A 23,026-nucleotide genomic window follows, 5' to 3' on the forward strand; every position below is an offset into this window, starting at 1 on the left:
TGCATGAAATGATGTATGAATAATATATGATGTATAAGATACTGTATCATATATGAGATATGATATGTGAAACATGATATACTGTTATGATGTATGGGGAATTATACATGAGATATGATTTATGACATATGGTTTATGAGATATTATGCATGAGAAATGAGATGATGTATGAGAAATTATATATGTATGATATATGAGAAATTATTAATAATGTATGAGAAATTCAATGTGAAGTATAATGTATGATTTGTGGCATGATGTATTATATATAATGTATGATATTATATGAGAAATTATGTATTATATATATATATAACGTATGAGATATGATGTGTGATTATATTTGACATTAGATATGACATATGGTATCATATGTATGATATTTGAAAAAAGATATAATGTGTGAGATATGAGAAATTAGTTGTGTGTGAGAAATTATATATGTATGAGATGTGATGTATAATATATCAGTACATAATTGTATGCATACATCATTTATGATGTATAAAATATGATGTATGATACATTTGATATGATGTATAATGTATGATTTGTGGTGTGATGCATTATATATAATGTATGATATATGAGAAATTATGTATTACATGATATATGAGAAACTAGATGTGATATATAATGTATAATATTAAATTAGATATGAGAAATGTTTATGATATTATATATTATATGAATATGAGCAATAGTTACAGTGATGCTTAACTTAATTTAATTTAAAGTTAATTTAATTAAATTAATATTAATTATATGAATTCATATATTCTGAAAAAAAGAACACTTTTACTGAGCAATAATTCTAAGTGTTGTGAAAATAAATGTGGCATGTGATCAGATCAGTTGTGTTGGACTGAGGCAGAATGTGTGTTAATCTGCATACTAACGAACAGCTCATCAAGCGTGACTCAGTGATTTAAACATCCGTAATGCACTGACTTGATCTTCACGGAGCGCTGTGTTTCAACCTCTTCTGTAAATGTATGTGTAGTGTATTTGATGCACTCAAGGGAATGATAAAGAGAAGGACGCTGTTGCTCGGGCGATGGATCCTTTTATATCCTTTTAGACAGGAGAATAAAACAAACCGTGTTTTTCCCACTGAGTAATTCTTGTCACAGAAAGAGTGTGTCTCTCCCCTCCTGTCTGAGAAAAGAGGAGGCGATTGTGAATGAGCATCGTCGCTCTCGGATGCCTGTTTCCGTAGCAACACAGGGAGCGCTGAGGTATAAAAACACACGCTTGCTCAGACGGGACTCAGAAACTCTGAGCACACACACACACACACACACCATGCTGAGGCCCAAGGATCTGTGTCAGGGATCCGGCACCAAAACCTTCCTGGAAGCCATGCAGAGCGGGAAGGTCCACCTGGCCCGTTTCGTTCTGGACGCTCTGGACGGGAGGATCATCAACGGGAAAGCCGAAAACGGGCAGACGCTTCTGATGTACGCCGTGAGCCTTCAAGAGCACGGGAGCCGAGCGAAGTTCACCAAACTTCTTCTGGAAAAAGGTGCGGATGTGAACAAGCGTGACGATCACGGGCGGACGGCTTTGAGCCTCGCGTGCGAACACGGATTCCTGGATTCGGTGAAGCTCCTGGTCCAGTTCAACGCTGACCCGGAGCTCACGGACACCTGGGGAAACAGCGCGCTGATGTACGCCGCGTGCGGAGGACACAACCAGGTTCTGGAGTTCCTGGTGCGGGCCTTCAAGAAGCTCGGATTGAGACTGGACCTCACGAACCACGCCGGACACTCAGCCGCGCAAGTCGCGGATTTCTTCGGGCACAACCAGTGCGTTCAAGCCCTCAGCGGATGCGGGAAGAAGAAGGTGAGTCCCACGAACAGCACCGGAGAACCCGTGGAAGATCTCCGATGGCCCAATCGCCTCCCGAAGCATGTTCTGGAGCGCTTCTCCAAACAAATCCAGAGCAGACAAGAGGAGCTCCTTCCGGCTTTGTTTCAGAGGCAAATGCGTGTCAGCGACAACCTGCGAATCCACTTCAGGCGTCCGCCGACATCCCACACGGATCATGAGCTGATGTTCGCTTCGAAACAGATTCAAAACTCAGAGTTCAAAACTCGGAGTGCAGAGCACGAGTCGGACATTGATACGCCACTCTGGGGAAAAGCCCGATCGTTTAATCTGGATCTCCGGAAACAATCCTACCAAGGAGACGTTCGGGAAATCAACAGATCCGCCAGCAGGTTTAAAAGAGCTTCGCTTCAGGATGAGAAACCTCTCGTGGCGAAGTTCTACAGCGGAAAGATGAGCGACACCATCAACCTGGAGGAATCCCAGAGCTGGAAAGATCTGCGTTCCGGCGTTCCCAAATCCTCCAGACAGAGCAAACTTCTGCTGGGTCGGGAAGAGCTGGAGCCCGAGCGGATCAAACCTCGTTCTTCGGGGATCTCGGGACTGGGAACCAGGCTCCTGCGCAGATTCACGGCTCCTGAGTTCATGAGGCACAGGGACTGTCCGAGCGACGCGGTTGGACGCGGGAAAGGGAAGATCTCTCGCTCCGAAACCTTCCCGTTCACACACACACACATGAGAGTGAACAGCCAGCCCAGCGTGGACAGCATCAGTGCGGTGAGATGCGAGTTTGAGAGTACTTCAGCTCTTAAATGAGGATATGTAGATGACTTAAACACTGTATGGGCATTTAGAAAGACCTGTTTATGACTCTCACAGAGACTACACTACAAGAAATTATGGTCTTATTGTTATTATTATTATTTTCCAGTACAAATGTCTAAACATTCTTAAATCAAGATACATGCGAAATGTTTCAGATCCCCCTGGGAGATATTTGCATAAACTCACTTAATATTGATTCATTTTCCGGTAACACTTTACAATGAGGTTCATTAGTTAACATTAGTTCATTTATTAACTGACACGAACTAACAATGAGTAACACATTTATTACAGTAACTATTAACCTTTGTTATAGTTAATACAAATACAGCTGTTCATTGTTTGTTCATGTTAGTTCACAACTAATGTTAACAAATACAACCTTTGATTTTAATAACGTATTAGTAAATGTTGCAATTAAGATTAATTAATGCTGTAGAAGTATTGTTAGCTCATAATAAACCTTATTGTAAAGTGTTACCCATTTTTCTTAATATCTTCAGTCATTTTGCTTCTCAAGTAAATCTGTCTTTTGATTTAAGAACGTTTAGACATTTGTGCTGGAAAATAAGTCAAAAATACCGAGGTTTCTTTTGCAGTTAGACATTATAAATAGCCGTGTACTTCATGAATGTAAGAACTTTTACCTGCTGCTGCTGCTGCTCTCAAGGTCTTTGTAGATTCATGAACGTCCTTCAGATAATAATGAACTGATTTAATTATTACTGACGTTGTTATGCACAGCTAAAGTGTGTCTGCATTGAGCTGTTATAATAATGCGTGCAAATTATATTTCGGTTGCACTTTATTTTACAGTACGTGCACTTACAGTGAGTAATATAAGGCAACAACATCAAGGTTAGATTCAGGACTCATACCCAGTTATTACATGAAGTATATAGTATGTACATGCGAAACAAGACTGTAAAATAAAGTGCTGCCTATATTTTTATAAGCATATTTTGTCTCGAAAGAAATAAAGAGAGAAATGTGGAGCAAAATGAATCTTATACGTCAAACTATTTGTGATTTGTATGCATTAAAATACAGTTGTATATCTTTGCATATGTCAATAATTTATATTCTATACAATTTGATAGACTACACAACTGTATAAACTCAAAGCATCTGTCTGTGTGAAAAACTGTATTTTTTCTTTTGATAGACACATGTATGAATAAAGCACTTGTGTAAGCCTGAAGCAAAATAAAACTTGATACCGGGGTTTTGTTTTTTTATATGCATGATTTATTCTTTAAAAAATTAAATGTATATTTCTCTTTTCATCAACAACCAACACACAAAAAAAGCACACAGCAAATGTCGTGGAAAGAAGGTTGATTATGAGTCACGTGTCCTCGGCTGCTGGCATATACACTAACAAGTGCACACTAACAAGGGGCCGTTCACACCAGATTCAAACACAGACGGAGCGACACAAAACACAGGAGTTCGGGAACACTTATGTATGACGTGGTTTTGTGTATGGAACAGCTTTTATTTCTCACTTCCCTCCACTGCAGGTCTCACATCTCATTTCTGTATATTCAGACTGGTATATTGGGTCTGCTCCTCACAAAAAAAACCATCACATAACTTCAGAAGACTTCGAATACGGTTCCATTTATGAACCTCAATTGTAAACTACGCTTTGTGCCAAAAGGCTCTGTATAAGCTGAAATGTCTTGAATGACTGCGTAATTCTTACATTAATGGGTTATTTCAATTCATTCCAGTGATAAAGTATGTTTACGAGCTGTTTAACTAACATTGCAAAAATTATTAAAACTAAATCCATAAATATATCCCATGTTCTATGGAGTGCCTGATTTAGTTCCATTTGGTTCCATTTAGAACCTTTTCTTCTAAAAGTGTAGATTTTTTTGTGTGTGTTCGTTTGTTTTTGTCGTGGTCTCTATAGACTTTTGCAAAGGAAAAAGCTGCATAAATATTCTTCAAAAAATTCTCACAAAATGTTACACTGAAAAAATGAACCGTATGCAGGTTTGGAACAATGAGCGCGGATTAATGATCTTCATTTTCAAATGATTTTCATTTTTCATATGATGCTTGTGTATGCTACAATAAATATTAAAGGTGCACTGTAACCTTTTTGTGTTAAAAATTAACAAAATTTAAAGAATGAGTCTGTATGCTTTCGAAACGCTGCACAGCGCCTCTTCAAGTCAAACACACCTAAAAGTTGCTCTGCCTACTTTTGTCTGTTGTGTGAGTGGTTAGTTGGTTAGTTGACACAACAAGCGAGAAAGGTTGACATAGAACTTGTTAAATCACAAACTTCCAGAGAATCACCCGTTTTAAACAAACGCCGAACAGAGGAGAGTCTGCTGGAGAGAAGAGAGCGAGACAGAGCTCGTAATAAAACAAGAATCAACATCAGCTCGGCTTTAGGAGATGGAGAACTGAGGGATTTGAAATGTTGTAAAAGCGACAGAGATGATGGTGTTTTTATCACTCGACAGGAGAGGAAGTGTTTTATTGAACATAAACTGTAGCTCTCTAACAGAGTTCACTGTAAAGCAGGATCTATTGTGAAGATCATATTCATCCGCAGAGCCGAAGCACAACCACAACAATGTTCTTCCGCTAAATGCAGTTTTGATTTTGACCGCTAGAGGGCCAAAAGATACCAAATGTCCAGTGCAGAAGAAATGTGTGAACGGCCCCAAACACAAATCAACATCTCTCTCTCTCGCCCTCTTTTAATCTGTCAGTATGATCATTTAGGAAACTTCACAGTACAACAGGTAGGATGCAAAAATATCACAATGAACGCTGCATCCAAAATGTAAATAATGCGAATGAATGCAAACACGGGGTGTTTCCCACTCTGATTATGTACATTATTTGTTCTTCTGACGCCTTTACAGTAAAACCAGCCGTTTAAGAAATCAGGAATCGCCTCTCAAGCTCAGATGCAATATTTACACGGTTTACAAACCATTCACGGCACCCTTTCCAAAAGCAGGCGCTCGTCAATCCGTTGAAAAAAAACAAAACAATAAATAAGTCATTAAAATATATACAATTGGTTACAATGGCTCATAAAAATGTTTTGCACCTGTCAGTGCTGACAACAAATGACATCATTTCACCGCCTTTTCTGAAAAAACGTCTTCGTTCCTCAGATTAAGATTCAAGCGAGTGCCACTGTTCAGCCATGCAAGCCAGTCTGACACGAGCTTTAAAACGCAGGTGAGATATGTGCGTACAAATAAGCTTGCAGACTTTCACGTTCTGTGCTGATTTTCGCTCAAATATTGCAATTTAAAAATGGTAAAATGTGTGCGATATGATATGTCATTTTATATCCTGATATAGTCCTTCTGCTGGAAAATCAACCCGAAAAAGGTTTAGGTTTCAACTCGAGTAACAAAACACATTCAAATCCGATTGGATGAGCCACATTTCAATCTGTTGAAGTTTAGCCAATATACATACAACTTGTGATGCACATCAATTGAATTCTGTATAATTCCAGATTGTAGACAATAAAATAATGCTTTACAATATGATTCAGTTTGCTAATGTTTGTATAGTAACATTAAATAACACTGAGCAACACATTTGTTAACAGTCAGTTAATAAAATCACAACTGTTCACTGTTAGTTCATGTCAGTTCAAGTCCATTGAATTATATCAACAGATACAACTTTTGATTTTAATAATGCATTAGTAAATGTTGAAATTAACATGCTTTAGAAGTAGTTACCCAGAAAGCAACATAGGGCCCTATTTTAGGGATCTACGCTCATGGTCTAAAGTGCACGGCGTAAGTTCACTTAGGTCGTGTCCGAAACCACTTTTGCTAGTTTAACGATGGGAAAAATGGTCGGCGCTCCCGGTGCATGGTCTAAAAGGGTCGCCACTATTCTCTTAATGAGTAATGGGTGTGTTTTGGGATTTACGTGCAATAAACCAATCAGAGTCTCTTCTCCCATTCCCTTAAAAAGCCAGTTGCACTCGCCAGATTCCACCATATCTTTATGCACACAATAATAATCTTTTACATTGTAATTCATTTATTTTTAATATTTGGCATGTTTGTGTGCTTCTGGGCGTCCCTGTGTGTGTAATAAGCGAGTGTGTGTAATAAGCAGAGTGTGTGTAATAAGCGAGTGTGTGTAATAGGCAGAGTGTGTGTAATAAGCGAGTGTGTGTAATAGGCAGAGTGTGTGTAATAAGCGAGTGTGTGTAATAAGCAGAGTGTGTGTAATAAGCGAGTGTGTGTAATAAGCAGAGTGTGTGTAATAAGCAGAGTGTGTGTAATAAGCAGAGTGTGTGTAATAAGCGAGTGTGTGTAATAAGCAGAGTGTGTGTAATAAGCGAGTGTGTGTAATAAGCAGAGTGTGTGTAATAAGCAGAGTGTGTGTGTAATAAGCGAGTGTGTGTAATAAGCAGAGTGTGTGTAATAAGCAGAGTGTGTGTGTAATAAGCGAGTGTGTGTAATAAGCAGAGTGTGTGTAATAAGCAGAGTGTGTGTGTAATAAGCGAGTGTGTGTAATAAGCAGAGTGTGTGTAATAAGCAGAGTGTGTGTAATAAGCGAGTGTGTGTAATAAGCAGAGTGTGTGTAATAAGCGAGTGTGTGTAATAAGCAGAGTGTGTGTAATAAGCAGAGTGTGTGTGTAATAAGCGAGTGTGTGTAATAAGCAGAGTGTGTGTAATAAGCAAGTGTGTGTAATAAGCAGAGTGTGTGTAATAAGCGAGTGTGTGTAATAAGCAGAGTGTGTGTAATAAGCAGAGTGTGTGTAATAAGCGAGTGTGTGTAATAAGCAGAGTGTGTGTAATAAGCGAGTGTGTGTAATAAGCAGAGTGTGTGTAATAAGCGAGTGTGTGTAATAAGCAGAGTGTGTGCGCGTTGTGGACCCGCCTATAGGCACACATTACTAACGCGCTCTTTAAATAACAAAAACAAATACTGCACCATTGACTTTAGACCAGGTTTCAGTTGGTCAATAGCTCAGTCTATTTCAGTTCCTCAAAATATCAACGCGCCAACAATGCGCCAGAACACACACCTGGTTTTCAGACCAGTAGCCCATGGGCGAACAAATTGGCGCAAATGCATTTGCTAATTAAACAACGTGGCGCAGAACGTGAAAATGTGGATTCCACCCGTACCAGATGTGGACCGGATCTGGGCCGACACTATGTTGCTGTCTGGGTAGTTAACTAATGTTAACAAATGGAACCTTATTGTAAAGTGTTACTCATAATTAATAAAGTTGTCAATGTTGCTTTCGCAGCTGTAAAAAACCAACAGTGAGATCAAAATCATATTATCGAAAGTTAAACGATAAACACATGAAACATGATGGACGTGTACAAATTCAGTAATTCCAGGTTTCTGTGGCCGCAGATAACACTGAAAACGATCAGCTTCAAACAGAACATATTAAACCCAGTGGCGTTTTCAGTCAGACGCACTTCTGCTGTAATTCTCCGCCTTTTGAGCACCAATCACACGTCCATCGGTGGAAGAAACTGGCTGTGACGTCATAGAGTTCATTCAGCCATCTCAGTCCCGGATTCTCCGGTGCTTTCCACTCGGGCAGGCCGGGATAAGCCGCTGTTTTGCCCTGGTTTCCTGATTGTAGTCCAGTCCGTAGGGCGCGTAACACTGAGCTAGCGGGTGACGTGGATCAGCAGCGGGACATGCGCTTGCGGTACTGCTCCACTAGGGGCACCAGGCACTGAGGAGAGCTGGCCTGCAGGAGGAACGGATGCTCCAGGAGATCAGTGGCACTCGCTCGCTCCAGAGGGTCTCGCGTCAGCATACGGTCCAGAAAGTCCTTCAGCATCGGGGAAACCTGCAGACAAACACGACGCTTAGATGACCTGCACACACAAACGCGGCATTTTGTGTGTGTCCCTTTAAATGCAAATGAGCTGCTGCTCCCGGCACAGAGGGTGGAGCTTCAAGAGCTTGTGTGTGTGTGTTAGCAGCTTCGATTACCTCTGAAATGCACTGAAATGTCAGAAACTGTTTAGCCTTTTATGTTCAAACCGGAGTCGGACAATGATGGAGAGACTCCAGAAGAAGTGACAACATGTAAGAATGAAACAGGACGTTTCTGAAGGGTTAGTTGATGAATCTATGTTGCTGATTAACTGGGGTTAACTATCATCAAGTCATTGATTAGCATATTGTGTCATGATAATCTATAAATCGCTCGTGTGGGAACTGTTGTAAGATAGGCATCAGATCTTACAACAGTTCCCACACGAGCGATTTATAGATTATCATGACACAATATGCTAATCAATGACAGAGCCAGAGAATATATGCTGCATGAAGACAGAACAGGTAAAGTTTCGTTTAATTAGTTACAACTTTGTTGTCATCTTGCTTTTATGACGTGTTCCCGGGGGCGGGGTTTATGTAAATTTTAGGGTTAGTGATGTCACTAACCCGGGAGGAATGTGGTGTAGTCTCTACCAGCCGTTTGTTGTAGTCCTTAAAAAGCAATTTCTTTAAAAGCAAATATCTCCCTTTGCTCTGAACTTTGAGCGTTGTAACTTTGCAGATGTTGTTTATGATCAAACAGCAACATTACACACTAACTAAAGTTAGAAAAGTCAAATCATAATCAACCACCTCTTTAAATAAATATGAGTTTTCTAGAGAATTCCTTCTCAAGTCATATTTACCACTGGGATAATTTTGGACGGGCCATAAACCTTAAACATGGTGGACGGGAGAACGATTGCTGGTCTAACTGCTATTCTTTATCGGTTTTTCCACAACAGCTACATCGCCTTGTCTTGTTATTAAATTAGTGGATATTAACATATATGAATAGTCATTTTAAGCATATTGTATTTTTTTAAACACAGCCGAAAATACCTAGCCTGACGTCGTCATACTCAGATTCTAGTCAGAATATGGGCCATATTTTAACGATCTGAAACGCAAGTATCAAACGCGAAACGCAAGAAACTTTGTGGGCGGATCTCGGCGCAGTTGCTATTATATCGGCGGGATAAATGACTCTTGCGCCCGACGCAAATCTAAAATGTGTTGGTCTGAAGTAGCTTCATTACTCATAGGTGTGGTTTGGGCGTAACGTGAAATAAACCAATCAGAGCGACATCTCACATTCCCTTTAAGAGCAGGCGCGCTTGTTCCATGGCGGATTGCTATTATAACGGCGGATTTGCCGGAACGGTTCACAGCCGAGGAGACCGGCGTTCTCGTCAGGGCCGTAAAACACAGAGAAGTGACATTGGGGACGGAGAAACACACACAAATTAGCTTCGGTTAAACGTATAATAGGCGTATAATAATTTGGGTAAATGTGTAAGCTAGATTTATGCCTATTTTTTCACATCTTCATGGACACCACAATGATTTCCCTCATGTGGAATATTTTTCCTTGTAATTATGTATGGTTTTCTAAAAATGAGAACTGCTGCGTCTGTGTGTAGATGAGAGAAGCAAAGTGTATGCGCGTGATTATGGCCAAGCATGCGCCCTTAAAATAGCATCTGAATAACGCGCCACTGACTTTAGACGAGGTTTTTCCTGGTCTGTGGCGGAATTGTTTTCTGAAACTGCAAAATAGCACCAGGGAACGTTTGCGCCGGAACACGCCTCCTCTTTTCGCTGAACCGCCCCCGGGAGCGCAAGTTCATTCCCTAATTTACCGACGTGCGTCTGTGGAGGGAAAAGTCCGCTGTGCGTCGGGTGCAAAATAGGAATGATACATGCGTCGGTGTATGAAGTCAATTGTGCTGGGTGCAAGATAGGGCCCTATGAGTCTGATACTGCTCCATTGGGCTGTGATTATGGGGCGTGTTTCAACCGAACCAGGAAAGAAAATGCCAGGAAAGAAAGTTCTTCATTCATCTTTCCAATCGACAAATGCCTTGATCGCGGTTCTCTGTTCCTCTTTTAAAATGAATGCGCTGTCGATATCTTCTATAACAGACGCGATGGCGGCATCTACACATGATGTTTCATAAACAAAGTTCGGGAGGAGCACGTTCAAATAATCAATCCAATCAACCTGTCATCAAACAATTACCAGGTCTACCCTATCAGCACGAGAGGAAGCATATATTTATTCACTCTGTCAACTCACCTAACATTCCTTGAGTTTCCAGCGTCCCTCCACTCACTCTCGGCCTGTTCTTCCACAGCCAGGAATACGGGGAGAGTACTTTGGGTTCGGGCCGAATACCGAGCCCACCCTCTCCTCGGACAGCACGCCAAATACGCATTTATTCTATCTGACTTATTTGTAAGTGTGACATCTCAATTCTCCAGCGGCAGCCATGTTTGTTGTAAACGAATTCAACCCAAGCGCTCTTTGGTGACGTGGATGATTACGTTACTGTTGATCATCTGTCCATCATCGTATAAAGCCCGCCCTGACAATTTGATTGGTCCGAACAGCTTTTGTTCGAGCATAGTTGCTCCACAACGGATCAAGTCCAGACCGAACTTCCCGACCTAAAAAAGTTCGGCTGGCATCCAGGCTAGAAAATGCCATGTATTTGACAGAAATTCTATAATCGTCATCAAGTTGTCTATTTAGATAGCGCTGTGAATGTCAATGAACTGGATGCTGCATTTTATTTCTAATAAATATCTTTATACTCTAGCAACATAGCGGTGAGTTTTGCACTTTGTAAAATGTCAAAATCTAGTGTTATTCCAGCTGTTTTAACCCACATGTGACAGATAAAGGATTGTTTTGAGTTTAAAAACATTTTATTTCTATGGAAAAAAACTTTTTGAGATGCAGGCTTATTAATTTATTCATGTCATATAATTGCCTTTCAAACAAAATTGCTTTTCTTTTTTTTATTTGGTCAATTTAGTTTGTTTACTAATTATATAAAAAAAAATTCATGACATTAGGTTTAGCCTGCTGTAAAGGAATGTTTTGGTTCATTTATTATTATTATTATTATTATATACAGTTCAAAAACAGATTTTCTTTGTATGGAAAAAAACTTTTTGATATGCAGACATTAATTTATTCATGTCATATTTTTGTCAAAATCATGTTTTTTGTCAAACAAAATGGCTTCAAATCAGTCTGAAATTGTTATTTTACTGTATTATTTTATTAATAATAATTAATATATTTAATATTTTTAATATTTTATTTCATTTTTAATTAATTTTTATTTCAATATTATATATATTTTTTTTATTCATTTATTTCATTATTATAAAAAAAATTGACTTTGCCCATAATTATTTTTCATGACATTGTTAAGCCAATTTTCTGTCCTTCCGTGTGTGTGTTTCCCTCTGTCTCTCGCTGTGATTAATGAAGAGATATGGTCTCGTACCTGATGAACGTTGCGTACGGTGGGCGCCCGCTCGTCTCTCAGTCTCTTCATCGCAGCCACAGGAGTTTCGCTGAAATACGGAGGTTCTCCATCCACCATCTCCACCACCATGATGCCCAGAGACCAAACATCCACCTGCACATTTTAGATCACCTTCATTGTCATTATAAACATGTATAATGAAATTAGGAATTATTCCAGCACACATTTTCTTCCCGCTCTTGATTGACATTTGCTGTGTGTTTGTTTCGTGCTGTACCTCGGTTCCATAAGGTGACTTGGAGATGACCTCAGGAGCCATCCAGTACGGCGTGCCCACCAAAGACTTTCTCTTCGGGATATCTTTACTGATCTGAGCGCAGAAGCCAAAGTCTGACAGCTTGATCTAATTTACAAACATAGAGACAGGATAAGAGTTCGGAAACACATAGAGCTTCATTCTTCTCACTCGGTCACACCTGGAAATGGCACAGTATTAAAGGGACTAACGGAGATAAAAAATTTCATTTGTATAATATTATATATATATAGTGGGGAGTCGATACAAATTTTTATGTTTTTGAAAGAAGTCTCTTCTGCTCACAAAGGCTCCATTTATGTGGTCAAAAATACAGTAAAATGTGAAATATTATTATAATTTAAAACAGCTGTTTTCTATGTGAATATCAAGCTGAATTTTCAGCATCATTACTCCAGTCTTCAGCGTCACATGATCCCTCACAAATCATTCTAATATGATGCTCAAGAAACATTTCTCATTATTATCAGTGTTTAAAACAGTTTTATATTTTTGTGGAAACAGATTTTATTTAGTCTGTTATGCTGCTTAATATTGCAAACTGGTATTGCCTATCAAATTGTTTTAATTTATTGTATCATATTCACCAACAAACATATTTTTTGTACAACTGCATATAAGACTAGTGTTTTTATAATAATAACTAGAGATGCACGATATATCGGTCACCATATCAGTATCGGCCGATATATGTTTATTTTCAATGTTGTCGTTATCTGCCCCATAGGAACATTTTGACAATATATTAAAGCCGATCAATAATGTATTATTTATTTATTCAGCTGAGACACTTCAGATGCGCACACTGTTCAACATGATGGCTTTGAATTGCTTGAAATATTGAAATCAAAATACAGTTCAGTGCAACATTTGCAGCACAAGTCATATCGGCTACATAAAATTATAATGAGAACATTATAATTGTGTGTTTGGGTCATGGCTTTTAATGGTGAGACTTTTGTTTTTATAATCAGGCTCTCAAAAATTATATAAAAATTTGGATTTAGATTTACGACCAATATATCGGTTATCGGCATCGGCCAAAATGTTCATATCAGTGCATCTCTAATAATAACATTATAGCTAATAATAACTTTATTATATTATAATTATATAAGAGTCAAAACATAATGAATATGTACTAGAGTAGAGTAATGAATATGTACTTTTTTCTCACTAACTCGTCAAATACGATTGACAATTAGCATACAAGGCTTGGCGGTATGGTTCTGTTCTGGGCAAGAACTAGCCTAGCATGGATAAGAGCAGCAATAACCCTTCTTAGGGTAACCAGAACAGAACCAACATGAATGTGTGCAGATATCATTAATTCAAGATTTTAAAGTACAACATAATTCGAGAATTTATTCTGATTCAAAGGGGAATCAGAAGGTCAAATCGTGACTGACGAGAGGTGGAGCTGGGGAGGGAGGAGGGTAATTCACTCCTGAGAAACGCCATAGCTGCTGATAATACTGAAGGAGCTTATATATGAATACAGTGATAGACGTCGTATTCCTATAGGTAGACGTGGATCAGCTGAGAGTCACTGATGAGAGCTTGACTAACGTGACCCGCCAGAACTGACGCTACGCTTGATTGTTATTGACGCGGTTTAAACACTGATTGATGGACTACGTGAGAGAGGATTTCAGTAAGAAGAGAAGAGGTTGAGATAAGTGAAGATGAAGATGAAGAGAGACAGATGATGAGTGAAGATGAAGATGAAGAGAGACAGATGATGAGTGAAGATGAAGATGAAGAGAGACAGATGGACTCACGCGGCCGTCCAGCGAGAGCAGGATCGAGTCGCTCTTGATGTCTCTGTGGATAACGCCCTGTGAGTGGAGATACGCCAGCGCCTGCAGAACAGCCTCACACACCGTCGCAATCTGCTCCTCGCTCAGCCTGCACACACACACACACACACACACACCTCACTACAGCTTTAACAGGAGATTTATTAATGCATCTGTTGTTTTTCAGTATGCTTTCTTTCACCACACCAGGTTAATCTTAAAGTTTCACATCAAAGACTGTTGAGCTTGTCGGCTGCTCGCGATCATTCTGAAAAGGTTTCTATTTACAGCGTGTTGAGCATTCAGCCAATCACAGTTCAGAGCGGGTGAATGAAACAGCCAATCAGAGGAGTCGTCATGCTTTGCTTTGTTTTTGCAACATTTTTGTAGGAAGATTGTTGTTTTTTTTGTGGATAATTTTCATGTTTTTTATTTTGCATATTTTTATTTTGATACCTTTAAGTTCGTATGATTTTTAAACGTTCCTTTCGTGTTCATTGAGTAAAAAGCAGAAAGTGTCACTGTCTTGATTATTGTTGTTATTATTATTATTATTTTGCAGTAAGCAATTGTATGTACTTCGTAACAATAGCTGTTCTATCCAGATCATGTCTTTTTTTAATGATTTAAAAAAAAAAATCAACTTTTAAATGCAAAAATATCAATACATATCGAATATCATCAAAATATGAAATAAATTTGGAGATATAATTGTTTTTGCTATATCAGCCCTATTATGAGTTCAAAAGCAGATTTAGTCTGTTTTGATATGCAGGCTTATTAATTTATTCATGTCATATAATTGCTTGTCAAACAAAATGTCTTGAAAATCAGTTATTTTATAATTTACTTTATTTAACCCATTTAATTTGTTGACTAATTAAAAACGAATTTTTGGGGTATATTTATGACATTAGGTTTAAGGAATGTTTGGTTAATTTATTATTATTATTATTTTAATTTTATTTATAGTTTAAAAACAGATTTTGTTTGTCTAGAAAAAACTTTTTGAGATGCACTTATTGATTTATTCATGTCATATAATTGCTTGTCAAACAAAAAGTCTTCAAATAAGCTTGAAAACTATTTTATTTTATATATATATATATATATATATATATATATATTATTTAGTCCATTTAATTTGTTGACTAATAAACTTTTGTATATTTATGCTATTAGGTTTAGCCTGCTGTAAAGGAATGTTTTCTTTAAATTATTATTATTATTATTAGTTGCATATTATTGATATATAGATTTGTAAATACAGATTTTGTTTGTCTAGAAAAATACCTTTTTGAAACGCAGGCTTATCAATTTGTTCATGTCAAATAATTGCTTTTCAAACTGGCTAATGTTGAACAGGAACGCTGCTAAACTGAACTGAATCTGCTCTGCTCTCAGATGTCTTCTGTCCTCTGGCACTGTGTGCAAAATCAATCATGTTTGCAAACACGTCCCGCTCGATGCTCTCCGCTCAGGTCAGATCTCGTCCTTCTGCAATGCGTGTGTGTGTGTGTGTGTGTGGACTCATGTAAATCTAGTCCTTCATCAGACAAAGAGAGAGATGCATTTACCAAACTAATTAAACCACTAATCAGATTCCCCTGCCATGTCATCCCAGCATCTGCTCATCTGAGTAAAGTCTGAACACATGCAGGAGACACACAGCAGAACACTGAGTTACTGTACATCACCCTCTTGTGGTTTGAAGAAAACACTACAATAATACAACATGGGATTAGTGTTTGCAGGAACTACAACCCGAGCTTATCTCGTGCTCATCCTCAATCACAATCACAATCACAGTTCTCTGAATCCACATTAAAACATTAGAAACTCTACACTGCAAAACATGCTTTTCTTACTTAGTATTTTTGTCTAGTTTCTAGTCCAAATATCTAAAAATCTTAAATCAAGAAGCATTTACCAGATAAGTATAATGACATTAGAAATTAGATCATGTTTTCTAAAATAAAAAAAATAAAAAATTAATTGAGTTTTAAACAAGTTTTTAAACAAGCAAAATTATCAATTATCAATTCAAAACTCCATTACTCCATTTACTTCTTACTCCATTGGCAGATAATTTTGCTTGTTTCAAGCAAAAACTCACTTAATTTTGATTTTCTTTTTATTATTATTAGAAAACAAGATAGAATTTCTTATGTCATTTTACTTCTCTAGTAAATGCTTCTTGATTTAAGAATTTTTTGATATTTGGACTGGAAACAAGACAAAAATATTAAGTAAGAAAATATTTTTTTGCAGTATGATCATGTTCCTCGTCTTATTGTGAATGATTCATCATTGCATGTTTTCTGTCTACACAATCTTTTAACCAATAACTGGTTGCAAATTATTATATAATATCATATATCATATCATATCAATCACCCATGGTTAAGCATATTGCTTGTGAATGCTTCTGACCTCAATCATCTAAGAAATCCACTTTTCTTTTATTACTTTTATGTAAGCGTTCAGCTTTCACACCTGGTTTCAGACACGATGTTTGTTAGAGCTCCTCCCTGCAGATACTCCATGATTACCCAGAGTTCCTCCTCCACCAGAGCGCTCTTAAACATCTCCACCACGTTCCTGTGCTGGTAATCCCTCATAATCACCACCTGTGAACACAGACCCACAGTCTGATCAATGCAGAACACTGTCAAATCAACAACATCGTCAGATCAGTTATGCTTTTATTTTACTTTGTGATGCATTATAACAAGATACTCATAAATGGCCATTCAATGGAATTTTCATAGACAGTAAATGTAAATATTTGCATTTAAATCAAATCAATATTGAGGTTGTTTTTTATTATATACATTCTATACCAATTTATGTTTCTGCCCACATATTTGCATCCAACAACACTTAATAAGCCTATGTTATTCAGTTATTCAAGAGCACAGTCTTGCTCTCCGTGTGATGGTGCACTTGATGAATTCATAACACAAAAGTTATTTGTGTCTCACGAAACACACAGATTGCAAATAGATTACCAAGAACCAAACAAACAAAGTATTTAAATAAAGAGTATTTCCTCCTTAAAACTGCAGTGAACCAAAGACAGTCTCAAAAACACGCTTTGAAATCGCTGGTGTTTCTGACGTCACAAACTACCTTGTAACCAATCAGATCAACGTGTGAACGTCAACCAGTGGATCTCTGAGCTGAGTGAGTGAGTGGAGGCGGGGCTCATTTGCATATTCATAGAACCGCGAATACTAAATGAGGCAAGGGTGTCGAGTTACATTCAAGATATTTTAAGGCATGACGATTTTTTTTCAAGGTAAAAAACTTTTAAATATGTAATTTTGATGATCAAAGATGATTTTTAAGGGATACAATGATTGACTACAGGGGGACTTTAAATATACTGTAAGGGTAGAATTGTGATGTGATCCACCAATCAGAGAGCTTCCCGAATTCCTACATTTTTTGATTGGTTATGTTTTCCGTGTGTGCTCGGGATCTATATGACTCGTTATAATGATCTTTGTTTCACCTCGTTGAAGAGCAGTTCTCTGCGCTGTTGTCTCCTGAGGTCCATCATCTTGACGGCCACCACGCGTCCGCTGTGTTTCTCGCGGGCGATGCACACCACACCCGTGGACCCCTCTCCGATCTTCACGAAGTTCTCCAGGTACGAGCGCGGGTCGCCTTTATCCACCACCATCTGCAGCGCGGCCTTGAACTGCTCGTGCGTGACTTTAGGAGGGTCGGGGGGCGGGCGGGGCGAGGGGTGTAGCGGCGGCCGGAACGCGGGAGAACAGGTTCCCGGAGGACTGTTGGCCAGGGAGCCGGTGGGAGACGGTCGGGGCTGCGACGGACTGTCCTGTCTGGGGTAAAGGCCTGGGTTCGGGCAGCCCGAGTGCCTCATGAAGGGGTCTGGACCGCTTGGCCGATAACTGATGTTGGGGGAGAGTCCGATGGTGTAGCTGGAGGAGGAACGGACGGTTTTGTGTGGCCGGCTGCCGCTCATGAGAGGACTGCTGGTGCCGCTGTGCAAGTATCCCGGCTGGTGTCTCATGGCTGCGTCGGCCTGGGTCATGGACGAGGGAAACACAACCACAAATAGAAGTCAGCTTCTGCTTTATCCTGCTTTGCTCATTAACATGCATTCGTCCGACAAACGCTTTACAAAGTGACTAGGTAAGCACCGATATGAACATTTTGACCGATACTGATAACCGATAATTCTTTATATTTGAAATCCGATAACCGATATATTGGCCCGAAAAATCTAAATCCAAATTGCTATACTTTTGTTATAACTTTTGAGAGCCTGATTACAAAAACACAAGTCTCACCATTAAAATCCATAACCCAAACACACAATTATAATGTTCTTATTATGATTTTATGTAGCCGATATGACAGACTTGCCTTTACTGTATTTTCCTTTTTGAAGTGATTCAAATCATATTTCAAGCATTTTAAATCCATCATGGCGGACATCATGCGAATCTGAAGTGTCTCAGCTGAAATAATACCGGGCAAATTTTCTTATCGGGCCGATAACGATAACATTAAAAATTAACATATATCGGCCAATACCGATATGGTGGTCGATATGTCGTGCATCCCTATTCCTTGCTGAATAAAATTATTATTTTTATTTTTTAAATATCTTTTGAATTAAATCAGAGCAAATCCTCATATTAGAATGATTTGTGAAGGATCATGTGACACTGAAGACTGGAGTAATGATGCTGAAAATGCACAGGGATAAATTACATTTGAACACATATTCACATAGAAAACAGTTACTTTAAATTGTAATAATATTTCAGCTTTTACTGTATTTTTGATCAAATACTGTAAAGGCAGCCATGGTGAGCATAGAGACACATGGATGAGATGCATATTTATATGAAGGTATATATTTTTTCATTCATTGTTTTAAGTTTTTTTTTTTGGTTTGATTTGTTTTCATTATAATAAAAAAAGACATTTCTATAGTAATATCAGATTATACACAAATTCATTCACACATCAACAACATTTAATTTTCAACAAATTCAGTAAGTTTTGATTTGTTAGGGTGTATTTTTATACAAAACAAGCAATTGCATGTTCACCATTTTAATGAGGTAAAGTCTTTAAAAGGAGTATGGAAGCTTGTTTCTGCCACAGAATAACAATATAAAAACTCTGACTTCTGATTTTCTGAGTTTATATCTCACAATTTGGACTTTTTTCTCAGAGCTCTGCATGTGTATGTGGTCAGGTCAAACAGTCGGGAAAAACACAGAATTCCATGTTCCATTGTAATTTGGCCAGAGGAGAACTGGCCCCCCCGACTGAACCTGGTTTCTCCCAAGGTTTTTCGTCACCTGATGGAGTTCGGGTTCTTACCGCTGATTTGAACGATAAAGGAAAAATTACAGATTTGCGAGATGTAAACTCAGAACTCTAAATGAACATTCCATGGCGGAAATTGTGACAGAATTGATAAAAATACACCCTAACAAATCCTGAACAACACTTGATTCATTAATACTAACACTTTCTCTTCTCTTCTCTTCTACTCTATATCTCAATATCTATATAGTCAACATTTGAAATGGATCATAAAAAGTTCATCAAAGTTGTCCTAAGACAAAAAAGGTTGAAAGGTTTTGATTCACTTCAAATGTTGACTACTATATAAAAATAAATAAAAATACATATACTACGTTAGACTAAACTGGAAAGGGTCACAGAACTTACATACAGTGCAATGCATAAGTTAATACACCCATGCTAAAGTTGACTAAAAAGAGGAATAAAAAATCATATTTTGGAAATTGAACTTAATGCCTTAATTTAAAAAATTAGGAAAAATCCAACCTTTAAGGACACCAATTTTCTTTGTGAATGAATAATGTATCGTAAATAAATAAATGTTCTTCCTTAAAATACATGGTGCATAAGTTAGTACACCCCTATGTTAAATTCCTATACATATATATATATGTCAGACTTGTGTTTACCTTCAGGTCATATGAGGAGTAGGGTCTCCCAGGGCTGTTTTGCGGGTGGACCAGCAGTCTGTTAGCGCTCCTCATGTCCGGCGTGAGACCGTCTCCGTGCGGATGCTGCATGGGCATCGTGGGGCTGTAGAAACAGGTCATGGGCCTGTGGTTGTGTGCGAACACGATGGGAAACTCTCGTCTCATCATGAGCCTCTCAGTGGGGCTCCCGATGTCTCCACCGAGATACATGGATCGGGGCGGTGGAGGGACGGGGAATGGGGGCGGTGGAGGCGCAGGGAGGGTGGGATGGGGTGGAGCCCCTTCCAAAATGCTCATGCTAACCTCATAAGTGGATTTGGCCCTGGGAAGGACGCCGTTGGGCTGAAGCGTGACGCTCTTCTTCAAGCCCATGTACGGCGTGCTGCTCTCGCTGTGGATGTTTCGCGACTTGTCGCCCCAGTGCGATTCGGCTTCGTCCAGTCCTTCATACTGATAGGCGTCGGCCTCGTTCACTTCGCCCAGACGGCCGAGCGACTGCGCTCTCTTGCGTGCCGACGGGCTGCTCTTGCGCAGGGAGTTGGAGCTGGTGACGGACAGCCGGCTCATGTCGGACAGCATGGCTGAGATGTAGTCTCCGTGGCCGATCATGGTGCCTCGCACGATGGTCTGGGGAAGAGGGGAGGCGGTTTATGATTAATGCGAAGTGAAACGCGGCGCTATTTAAAGAGCGTGTGAATTCACCTGGGTGCGGATGAACTCAAAATCACACTTTACCCTGAGGAGCCTATTTCTGGCTGATTTGTGTTTGAGAAACACTGAATGACTCGTCTGAGCTATCTGAGGATTTCTGTTCTTGCAAATAAAGAACAAAGCAAAGAGCCTGTTTTGTTCATTTTTGATGATTTTGTCTTCATTTACGGATGATATGAATGTACAGTATATCTGCTTATTAATAAATTATTGTTATAAAGTTGTTGTTTTTTTCAGTGTTGGGGAAAGTTACTTTTAAAGTCCCCCTGTGGTGAAAATCAAGCTTTTAATGTTGTGTATATGTCTATGTGGAGTTTTTAATATGCTTTAAGACAAAGCATGTGTAAATTCATAAGTCGACACCATTGCTGAGTATTTCCTCCTTAAAACTGCAGTGAACCAAAGACAGTCTCAAAAACACGCTTTGAAATCGCTGGTGTTTCTGACGTCACAAACTACCTTGTAACCAATCAGATCAACGTGTGATCGTCAACCAGTGGATCTCTGAGCTGAGTGAGTGAGTGGAGGCGGGGCTCATTTGCATATTCATAGAACCGCGAATACTAAATGAGGCAAGGGTGTCGAGTTACATTCAGGATATTTTAAGGCACGAATAATTTTTTTTCAAGGAAAAATATGTCATTTTGGTGTTTTAAGGGATAAAATGATTGACTACAGGGGGACTTCAAAGGTAATGCATTACAATATTGTGTTACTCCCTAAAAAAGTAACTAATTGGGTTACTTAGATACTTTTTTATGGAAAGCAGTGTTACGTTACTTTTGTGTTACTTTTTCTCACCTGGGCTGGGCTTGCTTTTTTGTTTTTTAATCAGAATCCGAATGAGCTTTATTACAAAGTATGCTTACACACACAAGGAATTTGTCTTGGTGACAGAAGCTTCCAGTGCACAGACAGAATGACAGCGACAAAACACCGATAATAAAAACACATTTACATAAAAATACACAAAATTCTAAATAGACAATGTACAGGTATGTTATATACAGATGCAAGGGAATGTGAATAAGAGGTATGGTATGCTAAATAAATATAAGTATAAATAGTGTTGTGTATTGCACATGATTATTGCCCAGTGGGGCATTTAACTGTTCATGAGGTAGATGGCCTGAGGAAAGAAACTCTTCTTGTGCCTGGTGTTCTGTTTTTGGCAAATGTAAAGGTCCTTTCACACCAAAAGTGAAATGAATACGCCTCAGGCTGAAGGAAGTGCAGATTCACACCTGTACAGCAGAGGGCGCCGCTCAAACAAACCTTTCAGCTGTGCTGCCACTCTGGATCACAGAACAATAGGACATCGCATGAAACACAAATTTGATGTGTGTTTCATATGGTTCAATTGGATCATCAATGTCAGCAGCAAAGACACAGGTAAATAAAGTGAGATTAAATACATAAAGTATATTTGTATTATTTAACCTACTTAATTACTGCAGGTTTGCGTCATATTCTGAGTTTTTATTTATTTTGAGGAATACTAAATCTGTTTTTGTGTAAGTGAGATGAGTAAATGCCTGCTCACATTATAAAAACGTATAAAAAGTTTTACGTTTTTAGTTGAAAACGGTGTCGTGTAAAGTCATAGTCTATAACTACAATAACCATAATGTTTTCACACAACGCCTCAACGTCTCTCAACATGTGGACAGGAAAGCTGTCAGTCAATAAATAGGAAAACAAAGTAATTTGCGTTACTTATAACTCGGATATTTTGTTGTAAATTCAAAAGTAATGTTACTTTACTACTTACTTGAAAAGGTAATCTGATTACGTAACTCGCACGTTACGCTGGTTTTGTTGCTGTTTATTTCCCATTAGAATTAAAAAAAAGAAAGAGCTGCAAAAATGTAATTTCTAAATGATGGACAGATTTTTTTTTCTTGAAAATAAAGACCAAAGCAAAGTAAAAACATTTTGAACACATAAGCTGTGATGAATGTGAACAGCAAAAAATGTGAAAGGAAAAAATACAAATTATTTCCATTTGTCAGTCCGGTTTGCAGAAATGCCATTTTTGCAGCTCACTTTTTTATTGTAATGAAAAAAAATGAATAACAAAACAAAAACACTTTATAACAAAGGCAGGCCCAAATGGCACTGCTTCCTAACAATGACCCAATAAATTATATATTGAGGACACAATGCTTACACTTCTTAGAAAAGACATGACATTCAAATGTCTGTATTTTATATTTGCAGTATTTA

At 38.6% G+C, this 23,026-nt stretch overlaps 2 protein-coding genes across 2 annotated transcripts in view; one reads left to right on the forward strand and one right to left on the reverse strand.

Moving 5' to 3' along the window:
* Positions 1-1,297: 1,297 nt before the first annotated feature.
* On the forward strand, positions 1,298-3,110 carry ankrd63 (ankyrin repeat domain 63). The gene has a single exon (XM_084394230.1). The coding sequence runs from the start codon at positions 1,306-1,308 to the stop codon at positions 2,644-2,646; it is 1,341 nt and encodes a 446-aa protein (XP_084250356.1). The 5' UTR covers positions 1,298-1,305; the 3' UTR covers positions 2,647-3,110.
* A 2,352-nt stretch (positions 3,111-5,462) lies between these two features.
* Positions 5,463-23,026, reverse strand: part of pak6 (p21 (RAC1) activated kinase 6) — a 42,418-nt gene continuing 24,854 nt past the window's right edge. The window contains exons 3-9 of the mRNA XM_084393583.1: positions 20,069-20,716; positions 17,599-18,135; positions 16,578-16,711; positions 14,064-14,190; positions 12,244-12,369; positions 11,985-12,119; positions 5,463-8,488 (exon numbers count right to left, since the gene is read on the reverse strand). Coding sequence (XP_084249709.1) covers positions 8,321-8,488; positions 11,985-12,119; positions 12,244-12,369; positions 14,064-14,190; positions 16,578-16,711; positions 17,599-18,135; positions 20,069-20,716 — 1,875 coding nt within the window. The 3' untranslated portion in view covers positions 5,463-8,320. The remainder of the gene's footprint in view (positions 8,489-11,984; positions 12,120-12,243; positions 12,370-14,063; positions 14,191-16,577; positions 16,712-17,598; positions 18,136-20,068; positions 20,717-23,026) is intronic.

This window comes from Rutilus rutilus (genome assembly GCF_951802725.1).
Source record: "Rutilus rutilus genome assembly, chromosome: 21".
Taxonomy (NCBI): Eukaryota; Metazoa; Chordata; class Actinopteri; order Cypriniformes; family Leuciscidae; genus Rutilus; species Rutilus rutilus.